At 39.9% G+C, this 13,316-nt stretch overlaps 1 protein-coding gene across 1 annotated transcript; it reads right to left on the bottom strand.

Moving 5' to 3' along the window:
• Nucleotides 1–8,459: 8,459 nt before the first annotated feature.
• Nucleotides 8,460–9,971, bottom strand: drd5a (dopamine receptor D5a). Its single transcript, XM_060892543.1, has one exon. It carries the CDS (start codon nucleotides 9,969–9,971, stop codon nucleotides 8,610–8,612), a length of 1,362 nt encoding a protein of 453 aa, XP_060748526.1. The 3' UTR covers nucleotides 8,460–8,609.
• Nucleotides 9,972–13,316: the final 3,345 nt, after the last annotated feature.

Genomic DNA, 13,316 nt, shown 5'->3' with positions numbered 1-13,316 from the left:
AAAATAACTTTACATAGATTGCTATGTAATCACTCATTTGCATTTAGCTATCTAAAGTTTCACAACAAGGGGGATAAGCAAGAGATGTGAATTTTATTCAATTTGATACAGGTTCAAGAGTCAAGACAAGAGACAAGAGACAAGAGTTTTGCAAATTGCTATTTGCAAGCTTGAATGGAGCTTCAGGCCTGACCTCCTTCTATCACTAGAGAGTCTGGTACATGACTGAAATGCACTATGAAATGAATCAGATCAATTAATTGACATTACAAATGATCAACCACAGCCTAGTGACAGGGCGGCACAGTGGGTAGCATTTCTGCCTCACAGTCCCTAGTCTGAACCTGACCTTGGCTTATTCTTTGTGAGGATTTCTCTCTACAAAGTTTGTAGAACTTCATGAGTCGGCTTATATATATATATATATACACACACACACTCACCGGCCACTTTATTAGGTACACCTTACTAGTACCGGTGTGGTCTTCTGCTGCTGTAGCCCATCCGCCTCAAGGTTTGACGTGTTGTGTGTTCAGAGATGCTCTTCTGCATACCTCGGTTGTAAACGAGTGGTTATTTGAGTTACCGTTGCCTTTCTATTAGCTCGAACCAGTCTGGCCATTCTCCTCTGACCTCTGTCATCAACAAGGCATTTGCGCCCACAGAACTGCCGCTCACTGGATATTTTCTCTTTTTCGGACCATTCTCTGTAAACCCTAGAGATGGTTGTGCGTGAAAATCCCAGTAGATCAGCAGTTTCTGAAATACTCAGACCAGCCCGTCTGGCACCAACAACCATGCCACGTTCAAAGTCACTTAAATCACCTTTCTTCCCCATTCTGACACTCGGTTTGAACTGCAGCAGATCGTCTTGACCATTTCTACATGCCTAAATGCATTGAGTTGCTGCCATGTGATTGGCTGATTAGAAATTTGCGTTAACGAGCAGTTGGACAGGTGTACCTAATAAAGTGGCCGGTGAGTGAGTGTGTGTGTGTGTGTGTGTGTGTGTGTGTGTGTATATATATATATATATATATATTAGCTAAGAATTAAGCCTGTGCTTTATCAATAATACATGGGATTCTGACATGATTTGCAGTCGCCCTTTCAAAGTCATTTATAATTTAAATATTTCTTTGGAGCTCTCTAGCTGTCACAAATGTAACATCCGTGTTCCCAATGTAAGTGTCATTTTTGTTTTCTTTTTGCTTTTAAGCTGAAAGCAATGGTGAAAGCAATGAAAACCTTATTTAATCTCCATTGACCTCTGAGCTTGGAATATATTCTGGATAAATTATAATTAAGAAAATGTTTTAAAGCTCAGCATCAGCACCCGGGCCTGTTTGTGGTTTAAGACCAAGTACAAATAAACTAAATCCCTTACACCAGTGTTTCTGATGCTATAAAAAGGTGTGTGAATTATCTATTCTTGTCAGCACCGGTGGAACAGTAAGTGTTCTCAGTATGTGAATGTGAGTTAGGTGTGTGATGTTTTTGGAGTCTCTGGTGGCTTGTTGGTGCTGAATGCTGAGGTGGCAGGATTGCATTCTTTTATAGCAGAGGGTGTAATCTCACTTGTGTGATGTCTAAGTGCTCTATGAGATGCTTCCTATTTTGAAAAAGGCACCAGTGGCTCAGTGGTGTGGAAAGTAGAATGATGTCCCGTATGTGTATGTATGGTGTTCTAAGAAAGCACATCAGATGTCACTGTGGTTGAATTCTGACAAGCAGAAATTAAATGATGGGGAATTATTTTAGAAATGTCTGGTCGTAACATACATTGACCTTTCTTCTATATGAAACGTCTGGGAATGGGAGAAAATTTCATTCAGCTAATTAATTCCGACTGTCACACATGAGCACCGCAGACATTTTGACAGCCGGTATTGCAAACTAAATTGATTAGGCTTACCCTTGCACGCCGCTGTAAAGGAAGCACATGCATGCTGTTCCATCTAATCAACCAATCATGTGGCAGTAGAACAATGTGTGAAATCATGCAGATGAAAATCACGAAAGTTCACGTCAGTTTCATAATGAGGAAAAATAGGCACTGGAGCATCAATATCAACGAAGCAGGAGCAGAGCAGAGACATCCACTATGTCTAGAGCTATGAGGCAGAGAGACAATATCACCGCTGGAGACAGCAGGCAGAGTGATGACGTCCTTGCTGGAGTCATGATGCAATGAGAAGACGAGCAGATCTGTGACATCAGGAGGTGGACCCACAACGTCATCAGTGGAGCCAAGAGGTGAGGCAAGGACATCATCTGTAAAGCCAGGAGATGCAACAAGGATCTCATTCACAAAGCCAGGAGGTGGCACAACGGCATTCTCTCTGGATTCAGAAACTGAACAAGACTGATCTTGAGAGATCTCAGACTTTCAGCTCCCATCAGTCTGACAATATCTCTCCTCAAGGGGGCATTAAATTAAAGTTACTTGTATAATATATACTTCTACTTGCATTTTAGATTTCAATTATTTACTGTATATTACTTGCGATTCACTAATACTACTATACACCATTACACTATTATACTACCGTGTACTATTAGTTCTACTTCTTCAGATCCTTTTTATATTTTTTTTTTTTTAGACGAACACAAATTTCTACTAAAACTATGTACGTTAAACAAAAAAGAATTTGGTACAGTAAATAATGGCAGGTTTATGTTTAAACTCAAATATTAATGCCGTATGTGCATTCACTCGCTACACACACACATACATACATAAGGCTAGAATTACCAAATATAAAAATATATACTATTTGTACTACAATACTATCATATCCTTATTTATTGCACCAATATACTGTACATGACTGTTTACTATTACATTTATGCCTAGCAAATAATATACTATAGAAATCTGTCCATCAACCAGGTTTTATCATTTAATAACAGACATAGAGCCTGAATTGAGTTAATGAAAGTTCAGTTTAGCTGCAGGTGTGACTCACGTGACAAGACCATCATTATCCACAGACCACAGAGTCACCTGCTTGTGCAGCAGAGGCTGACGATTTTTTAAGGGCTCTTATCTTCCACTTTGCATGAGGAAATTAAACACTCAGCTCTTGCATCTCCCTGCAATGCAAACAATTTCCTCACTCACAGAGGCAATAATGCTGAAAGACACACCTGCATTTTTAAGAGGTTTATTCTTCACTTCTAACTGGAGGTTGTTATCTACAATATGAAGAGTCCATGACTTACTCGAGTCCCCAGCTGGGTTTCTCACCTGTTCTCTGAGACATCATAAATGTGTTTTTTTGTATTCTCCTTTTTTTTTTTTAATATATATATAAAGATAGATAGATAGATAGATGGAGTAGATAGAGTAGATAGATGGAGTAGATAGATAGATAGATAGATACAGTAGATAGATAGATAGATAGATAGATAGATAGATAGATAGATAGATAGATAGATAGAGATTATATTATATTTTATATATATATATATATATATATATATATATATATATATATACACTCTCACACACACACACACACACACACACACACACACATATATATATATATATATATATATATATATATATATATATATATATATATATATATCTGGGATCTATGCGGTAACACACGGTAATTGAGTCACTAGTAATTCACACACCTCACGCACTCAGACACTAAAACCAAACTTATTTAGCCTACTAGGCTGACAGGTCACTTTTTTTAAACACCTTTATCCCACAGTAACTGCATTTATAGCTCGGAGCAATCCGTATCCGGACTAAACTCCAGGCAACGTAGGTGAATTATGAAGTGACTTTGTAGCTCTGAGATAAAACAACTTCACTTCTGTTCCTTCTGCTGGCTTTGATTATGGGATCAGGTCATGGTTAGAAGAAGCGTGTTTTTAAAATCTCAGTAGCTTATTCAAGATAAAAAAGAAGAGAAGGCAGTGAGGATTAAGCTGAAATGTTTCCTACACCTCACGAAATAGAATAGAATCAGTATTTTATGATCAATAGACTAAAATGGTGCTGAACTGTAGTTTGCTAGCCAATTAAACTTAATTAACTACTGCTAAAGACGTAACATTGATGTCAGTTAAGCAGAACAAGTAGCTGGCTAAAGGAAAAAAGAGCATTTACATTTAGATGAATATTTATGCCAATTAGACAGACCTTCTTGTACAGTTGCTTTGAAGTCTCTATCATCCTCGTACCTCATGCTGATTCGCCAGGTCAGGCAGAATCCGTCTACAAACCCTGCCGGAGATGTGGTGTAGTATGAAAAACACACAGGAGACCAGACATGCGATGAAGTTCGTTCCACCACCTAGGCAGCAGATCAGAGAAGATCCATAATGCATGCCTGCTTTGAGAGATAGTGGGTTCAAACAAGTATTACTAGAGAGCCAGAGGGATCATGATGCGGTGTGGTGTGTGTGAGAATTGCTTTAAGGTAGACCTCAGTTTGAAGATAGATTAAAACACTAAAAGAGTGTTTCTTCTAGGATTGTCCTGTATTTGTCATCCTCCATCTTGCCCTGAACTCTGTTTCCCAGTCCCTGCTGATGAAAAGCATTCACACAAAGTGATGCTACCGCCACCATGCTTCACTGTATCTCCGGATTGGTTAGATTATTGCTGTTTAATTTGCCAGTTTGAACAGCTATAACCCGCTTCATGACTTTATATCAGCTCAAATGTAATGCACCACTGTAGAATTTACCCAGAAGTCATTTCTTCAATCTGAAATCTGTTTTGCTTTAGAAATTAGAACGAATAAAAACAATTCCAACATCCGATGATCCGTGTTTCAGATGTTTTTATTCCTCTGTACATCACATGATAAAACTTTACTCTGCTAGCAAATTAGAACCCGGTTAGTTCTTAGCACAATATGACTGTACACAGGTCGAGGTAAACAGATTGGACAAATTGTAGCCAAATATCTTCCAGAGCTGAAAAGTCCACTGTTAGATATCAACATGGACATAATGTTTGGATTATATTTTACAGAAGAGCAATATACAGACCCAAACTTTTATACCACTGCGCTGTTGAATTCTCAAATCTGATTGGTCAGAAGGTTTCGATTCATTATTTATAACAGCAGCTTGGACAGTCGTGCGGGGCAACTCGTTCAAATCGTAGTTGAAACCCATACTGAATGTGTTCATATTTTCTATACAGTATATAGTCACAGCAAAGTCACAGTGGTCCGAAAAGTAGCTGCTCATCATGTGAGAGCTAACAAAGAAAAAGCATTGATATGGTGAAGTTGTATTGTAACAAGACATTTATTTAACATTTAGAGAAAGAAGCTCCAGTGTCAGTGCTTTGTCGTGGTCGGTAAATTTTAATTCGTGGGGAAGTCTTCCAAAAAATAGGAACGTTGTGCTTTCTGTTTCTTTCTTTCTTTTTTTTTTTTTTTGGTGTTATTAACTTCCAGAGGAATAAAGGTAAGACCTAAACATAAAACGATTGGAATTAACTTGTATTTTGGATGTTCCACTAGCTACACAAAAAAAAAAAAAAAAAACTGTTGTTCGTTAACAAGTAAAAATTGTAATCGCAGGTCGCAAATGGAATAAATCACTTTCTGTTAGAGGAAAAGAATTAACTTCAGCATTGTAATAGTAACTCCACCTCACGTCATCCTGTTGTTAATTATTCCATCCTTTTGCAAGCGTTTTCTTCCTTCTAATATTGCGTACAAAGCATGAAAGATGACATGATACACCAGTTGCGTCCTTGGGGTCCTCAGAATCGCAGAATCCTTCTTTATAGGACAGTCTGAAGTTATATAACGTCCGAGAAAAGCAGCTTATCCCTGCTGTATCCTTGACATTGATACAAGGCAATGGCCTGTGCTTGGACGTGAATTTTGGCACTTTACAGGAGGCTTTCGCTATGAATTTTAAGCGTCTCAGAGAGCAGCCGCTGAACACGATGACCCTGACCAGGATAATGCGCTTTACTGAAGATGAATGGATGAATGAAGTGCTGCCTTAGGCCATGTTTTACACTGTGTGCTTTTAGCAATCTTTTAAGATTATTACTTGTCACGCAGTATGACAGGATCCCAATAAAATCTCGGCTGAATTCTATCATACACCGAGTCTCCATGTCAGATTATATGATAAAGATCATATAACAATAGACCTGCAATTTACTACATTTCTTTTAGGTCAGTAGTCAGTGCAATTTGCACTGAAACGAAAGGAAAAAAAAAACAGTGTCATATAAATAGAAACATTCTTCCAAGTGAGTTTGAGGTAATAAGGAAATTGTTTTTTTCTTTTAGCATGTTTCGCCATTGCTGCTAACATATTTGTCGCCCAGTTTTGTGTCATCCTACGCCCTTCTCCTATTTTTATGACACTGCCAGAACTTTTTTCAGTGAGAATGTTACATTCTGAATTTTAGGACTGACCTTCAAGCAAAGAATATGCTTTAAGAATGCAAAGAAGGTATCGTCTGATTTTTTTCGTCAAATTAATTTTGTCTTTTATGCCGACGTTTTAATTGCGGTTACTTCTAAGATTTGTCGGCAGTGACATTAATTACGTGATTTTAATGGCAGTGAACAAACATTTATTATTAACTCTGATCACAAGCACCTTCCTTTTGACCTTTTGACCTTGTCCCCATGCTTGTGAGTTCTTTTCGCCAGTTGTGTGCTGTAAGCGTTGCAGTGAGGGAGTCGACCGGGACGCGTTCGAAACATTGTAGAAAGTTAAGAAAGTTAAGTTGTGCACAGACAGGAACACAATCACTACGTCAGCAGTGTGAATCATACAAGGGCAAGAGAAAGAGACAGACAAGAAAGAGACAAACAAAGAGACTGTGGGCACTTTGACAATTGGAATAAGTTCCAGACTCAACACTGAGAGTAATACTAATATTGCACACGTTGTCTTTTGCATGTAAGGCTTTCTGAGCGAACAGGTCACGTAAGGCTGTGTCCCATTTCACAAAGTCTGTGAGACAGATTAGTGATGAAACTACTGATCCCTTTGTTTTTTTTTGAGGGGTGAGTCATATTGGTTTGTACAAATCCCCTGTGGTATCACACAGCAGTTTCTCGTTTTACTGTAGTTCTCTGTAGATACATAGTTCTTTGAGACGAGTGTAACGATACGCTTCCTCGTTTCTCATTCTGATATCTTTTAAAGCTTAAATTAGGATCAGAGGAAAATTTGCCTACACAGCAAAATCCACTGAATTAACACCTACAGTGATGAGTTCATTCTTAGTACTGACACATACTTTACTGAGTTAATTAAGTGCTGAACAAACACCTTGACTGGTGAGTAACGTTTACAATATCGTCACTGTCACACTGTAGCTTTGATGCTCGCGTGGATAATGGTTCAATGAACACATACTTTGTCAAACAAATTAAAATAAATAAATAAAGAAATAAACAAACAAACAAATAAATAAATAAAAGATAGATAAAGTAATTAATAAATAAATAAATAAGTAAATAAATAGATAGATAAATAAATAAATAAATGATTTTATGAAGGAAATAATATATCCTTATCATTCTAAACCTGTTTAGTTTTCTAATTATAGTCTATTAAATTAACTGCAGCAGCATTTTAAAAATATTTGCAGTGCTGAATATAAATACAGGGGGTTGATTCAAGGTGCTGAATGAACTCTTACCATGTAGAATTTCCACTTTAAGAGGAATTAAAATTAAATTAACTCAAACAGTATTGAATTACCTCAGACAGAATCTCATTAACATTTATAGCCTTTAACCCCTTTCTTGTAATAATAAATAAATACTATTCGTTCTCATCCTTCGAGGTGTTGGATTCAAGTATTAAATTAACATGAAGTGCTGAATGAACTCCTTCCCTTTGGATGCAGCTTTGAATGAACAGCATTACACCCTTATAGCCTAATGCTGAGTTTACACTTGCCGCCTTCATTTATTATAATAATAATAGCATAATAATAATAATAATAATAATAATAATAATAATAATAATAATAATAATAGCAAGGCTTATATATAAACATGCATTACCCATCATTCCTTAAATCTTTATTGTAGCATATAAATTAATTTAGAAAATTAACATAGGTGTTAAGTCGGTCAGTAAAAGCAATTATTATTATTTTTTAATAATAATAATAATAATAATAATAATAATAAGCTTAAATTTTTGACACATTATAGGTTAACGCTGTATAATTTAATTTAACCCGACAAGTGTTAATTCTACAATTCAGAAGCTATTATATTAATAATTGATTATTAATTATATATATTATTTATAATAATTAATTATGCACTCCGTCCAGGGTGTATCCTGCCTTGATGACAGGCTCCAAGTGACATGTGGTAGTTCGGATAAGCGGTAGAAGATGAATGAATGAATGAATGAATAATTAATTATATTAATATTGATTATTATTCATTATTATTATATGTATGGATCGTTGTTTAATTTTTATATTTTTCAGTACATAAAGCTGCAAATGGTTTAAAATCGAACACACTGGAAGCGGATTTACATGAAAGGTGTGAATTTTGCGCTATAGCGGATTTTGCTGTGTATTTAAACCACCTCTAACTCGCTCCTACTTGTTGCGCGCGACTTCAGCGGATTCCGTTCCGGCTGAAAGGCGTCAATCTCCCCAAGTTGATTTCCGCCGAGTCAGTGACCACAACATCCTCATCTTCCTCCTCTTCCTCCTGGCGCGAGAGCTGCGATATTCGGTCGAACGTGTCCTCATGGTCCGTGCACTCCACTACGTTGGGGATGATGTTTACATACGCATCGGCGATCTCTTTGTGCACCAGCGTGTCGTGGTTGTAGGAAACGAACTCGTTGCTGATGTTCACAGTCTCCACCGGCGTGTTCGCGCACAGGCGCCGGCAGCCCAACAGGCTCGCGAAGGCTCTCCGGAACTCGGCGTTGAACGCGTAGATCACCGGGTTGAGCGATGAGTTAGTCCAGCCGAACCACACGAACACGTCGAAGGTCGTCTCGCTAACGCACGGAAGGCCCGCGCGCCTGTCGCCACTGTTTTCTCTTCGTCTCGCGCAGAACGGGACCATGCAGTTGAGAATGAAGAACGGAAGCCAGCAACACACAAACACGCCCATGATCACGGACAGGGTCTTGAGCACTTTGGTCTCACGGTTGATGGAAGTTTTAAGAGTACTGTGTTGCTGTTGTTGGTGCTGACACACGAGCGCACGGCTGCCGGTCCTGCAGCTCTGTGCGTGTTCCGCCGCGCGCTCCAGAGACGCGATTCGGCCTATCTGCATCTGTGCGATGCGGTAGATCCGAGTGTAGGTAACGATCATGATCGCTACGGGGATGTAGAAGCTCACAAGAGACGAGGAGATAGCGTACTCCCGGTTTAAACTCGAGTCGCAGTTGTTCTGTTCCGAGTCCGTAAGAGCGCGCGCTGTGGCCCCGGTGCCGTTAAACCCTCGCACGATCTCTGCTCCGCTGCTTGCCTTGTGCCAGTTTAGCTGTATCGGTATGAACGAGATGAGCACGGATAAAGTCCACGTCACGCCGATCATGACAAATGCTGCGCGCTGGGTCATCTTGCGCTCGTATCGGAAGGGGCTGGAGATGGCCCAGTACCTGTCCACGCTGATCACGCACAGATTGAGGATGGATGCTGTAGAGCACATGATGTCAAACGTGACCCAGATGTCACAGAATGCGCCAAACGGCCAAAACCCCGCAACTTCCGCCACAGCTTTCCATGGCATCACGAGCAGGGCCACGAGAAGGTCAGACACCGCGAGAGACACGATGAACGTGTTGGTGACCTTGGAGCGCAGGTGGCGGAAGCGTAGCACGGCCGCGCACACCAGCACGTTGCCGAACAGCGTGCACAGCACGAGAGCCGAGAGAGCGCATCCGGTAAGCACGCGCAGCGCCAGATCGCGGCTGCCGTCGTCTCCGTCCTCCTCATCCGGCTCGCTCCGGTTCCGCATAGTCACGGGCGGACGGTGTCAGGTGAGCGCGAGCAGCGCGAGCAGTGACGGTACGGCATCCGTTCCGCTACTGGAGAGGAGCTCGCACGCGGGCTGCGTGGCAGCTAAACGTGTCATTGTGGAGTTAAAAAAAAGTTCTTTAAATGACTCAAGTCACAACATAGTTTAATTCCACTAAAAAGGGGATAGAGAGAGTTACCGTGACACCTCAGAGCACTGAGCGCGCGAACTGAGAACCAGATCCGCTTCAGAGAGAGGGGGAGAGGGGGGAGGGAGGGAGAGAGAGAGAGGGAAAGGGAGAGATAGAGAAAGAGAGATAGAGAGAGGGAGAAAGAGACAGAGAGAGAGGGAGAGAGAGATGGAGAAAAAGAGAGCGAGAGGGGGGGGAGGGAGAAAGAGAGAGATGGAGAGAGAGGTGGCGGGGGTAGAATAGAGAGAAAAACGCTTAAAATAGAGAGCGAGGTAGGGAAGAGAGTGTGAGAAAAAAGACAGGGAGGGAGACAGAAAAAAAGACAATAAAATAGAGAAAAGGGGGAGACAGAAAGAAGGAAGGAGTGTGAGAGAGCAAGAGAGACAGAAGTAAAGAAAGACAGATAGAAATGTCTGATTTGATATTCATTTACCTTACAGAGTTTGAAAACTAGTTTTTATTACATAAAGGTCCTTTTTTATGTATAGAAAGTAGTTTGGGACAAATGGCGACTGGATAGAACATAACACAAACAAAAGACAAGCATATTCTTTGCAACAGTGCTAACAAGATTCTAAAAAAAATAAATAAATAAAGTGAATTTATACTATTGCAAAAAATCATCTAAAACCTATTTTTAGCAAAAACCATCTGTCACAGATATTTGCCCCCCTGCTGTTAGTATTCTGTGAAAGCTCCCTCTTCTCCCACAGTAAAATGCTTGATGAGACATGAGACTGTACAATACAGAGCGAGGAATCTGCGAGCACGACTTCATGCAGAATCTCTTCGTTCCCTGCAGGGTCTCGATCTCTGCTCTTCACATCAGAACGCAGGCTTTTGGACAGGGTTTAGAACGGGATGGCCATGTCTACAGCTTTTTGTGTGCTTATTGTGACGCATTTAAAATACGGTTATTAAGTTAATAGGGACTGATTTGCTGTGTTTAATTAAGTGGTCTCTGTTAGCCAAGTTATGTGGAAATCTTTGTCTAAGCCATACTGAAATAAATATAAATAAATAAATAAATAAACAACCAGATTTACAAAAAGTTTCAAAGTGTTTGCGTTTCTCTAAGTGAGGGTTTGGGTTTTAATTCCTGTCTTGTGTCTGGTGAGTTTGCACATTCTTCATGGGTTTCTTCCCCCAGTCCAAAGACATGCATTGCAGGCTTATTGCTAACTCTGTATTCTGTGAATGGATGTGTGATTGCGCCTTTTCATGGACTGACACCCTGTCCAGGACGTATCCCCCATGTACACAAGGCTCCCTGCACCCTAAACAGTTGAGGTTCCCACAACCCTGCATAAGCATAAGCAGTAAGGAAAATTAATGGATGGATGGATGGATGGATGGATGGATGGATGGATGGATGGATGGATGGATGGATGGATGGATGGATGGATGTACACGTACATTGGCGAATCCCAATCAACCAGCAAGTTACCCAGCATGCAAAACACATCTAATTTGCAAAACTCCATAAAAGAAGCTCACAGTGCTGAACGCCAAAGAAAACCTTTCTGTTAAGAAAAATTGAATGTTATTTCTAATACATTTATGCCAAGAAAATATATATATAACGTATAATGTTTAACAGCACCTGAAAAGGCCATTTATAGAAGACTTACAGTAGATGTGAGAAATAGATGAGAAGTACGTTAAGAAAAGCAAATGGTTTGAAATAAAAATGGAGGAAAAACTGTATCTATCTCACTCAGGTCACTCATTCACTCTAATAAAGTGTTGCACAGCATGAAAAGAAGATGCTGTGGCAAATATAACCAACTTACAGCCTATCACCATTTCTAACAGCAGCATTTCTTCTTAAGTGATTGACAAGACAATCTTTCTTTAATTTGTTTACATCGAATACATCTTTAATTAAGGTGATGAGTATAAAGCGACCGGGTTTCACACAGATGGTGTGATTTGAAGCCAATCAGATGACGTTTCCATTAGTTAGATTCAGGGGCATTTGATGGATTTTGAAGGTAAACAAGCTAATGTTGTGCTAAGTACATTAGATCTTGAAAACATAATGTTCTCATCCAACTGAACACAATACTCATTAACACAGTGATGAGTGTTAACCTGGTAGTCACGTCTCCTCAGGAGGAGGAGCAGAGCGAGGGGGCGGGGCTTATAACTGGAGAGATGCAGGATATTTCTGCTTCTGATGGCATTACAATCAGCTTTCTTGTTTACATCGTTCAAATGATTTAAATGATAGGGCTCATGTCCCGGGATAAAGGATCTAGCGACTCTCCTGCATTAGTCTTCTTACATGTAAATGTACAGACACTGATTTTTATCTTGCTGGGATGCAAACTAATCCATTCATATACAGCATGATATATGAAGCCCAGGTTTCCCAAGGAAGGAGGAAATACAGATACATGCCATACAAATGCTCATCTTCTCCAAATCATCCAACCATGATCCTCGGTTCATCACCATGTTTATGTAACTCTCTTTACTAAACGGTACAGATGATTCTGGAGCTCGTTCTGCCTTCCTCTATGATTTACATGCCACTCTGAGGATACTCTTTGCCACCCATTCACCACCCTGTGGAAAACTTTCTAAGCCACATAGCAACAGGGTCTTGAGTAGGTTCATTTCATTCCACTGTTCAGTGAAGCATAAAGACAACATCAGATCTCAGACTCATATTAATCAGTGTGGCAAAGAAAGCATACTGCAGTGAGTCAATACACACACACGCAATCATGTGCAGGTTCATTGAGCAAACAGGCAAGGTCACACAACAGAACGAAAGCAGACAAAAGCTGGGGTATCTGGTCCTTAACAACACCGAAATTAACAAGATGAAAGGCTATATTATTCTCCCTGAGAGAATGGAAATGAGAGAAATTAGCATCTCTACAGCACAAAGATAATTGCTTAAATAAACCGTTAAATGCTAGAACAAGCATCGCATCAGCATAAAGTCATCCTCGGCTATGCTTCTAGGCCCAGATGTAGATTATTAAATTAATTAATTTCAACAGTTACAGGTTTAACACCAACGTGGAACAGAAGAGTAATTTAGGAAGAAGAAAAAAAACATTTGTCATACATTAGCACAGGCCTGACCAACCCGCGGCTCCCGAGCCGCATGCGGCCCTTACGTTCATACCGAAGTTTGTATT

The sequence above is a fragment of the Tachysurus vachellii genome, chromosome 18 (assembly GCF_030014155.1).
Source record: "Tachysurus vachellii isolate PV-2020 chromosome 18, HZAU_Pvac_v1, whole genome shotgun sequence".
Classification (NCBI taxonomy): domain Eukaryota; kingdom Metazoa; phylum Chordata; class Actinopteri; order Siluriformes; family Bagridae; genus Tachysurus; species Tachysurus vachellii.
This window is presented reverse-complemented; position numbering and strand designations above follow the sequence as displayed.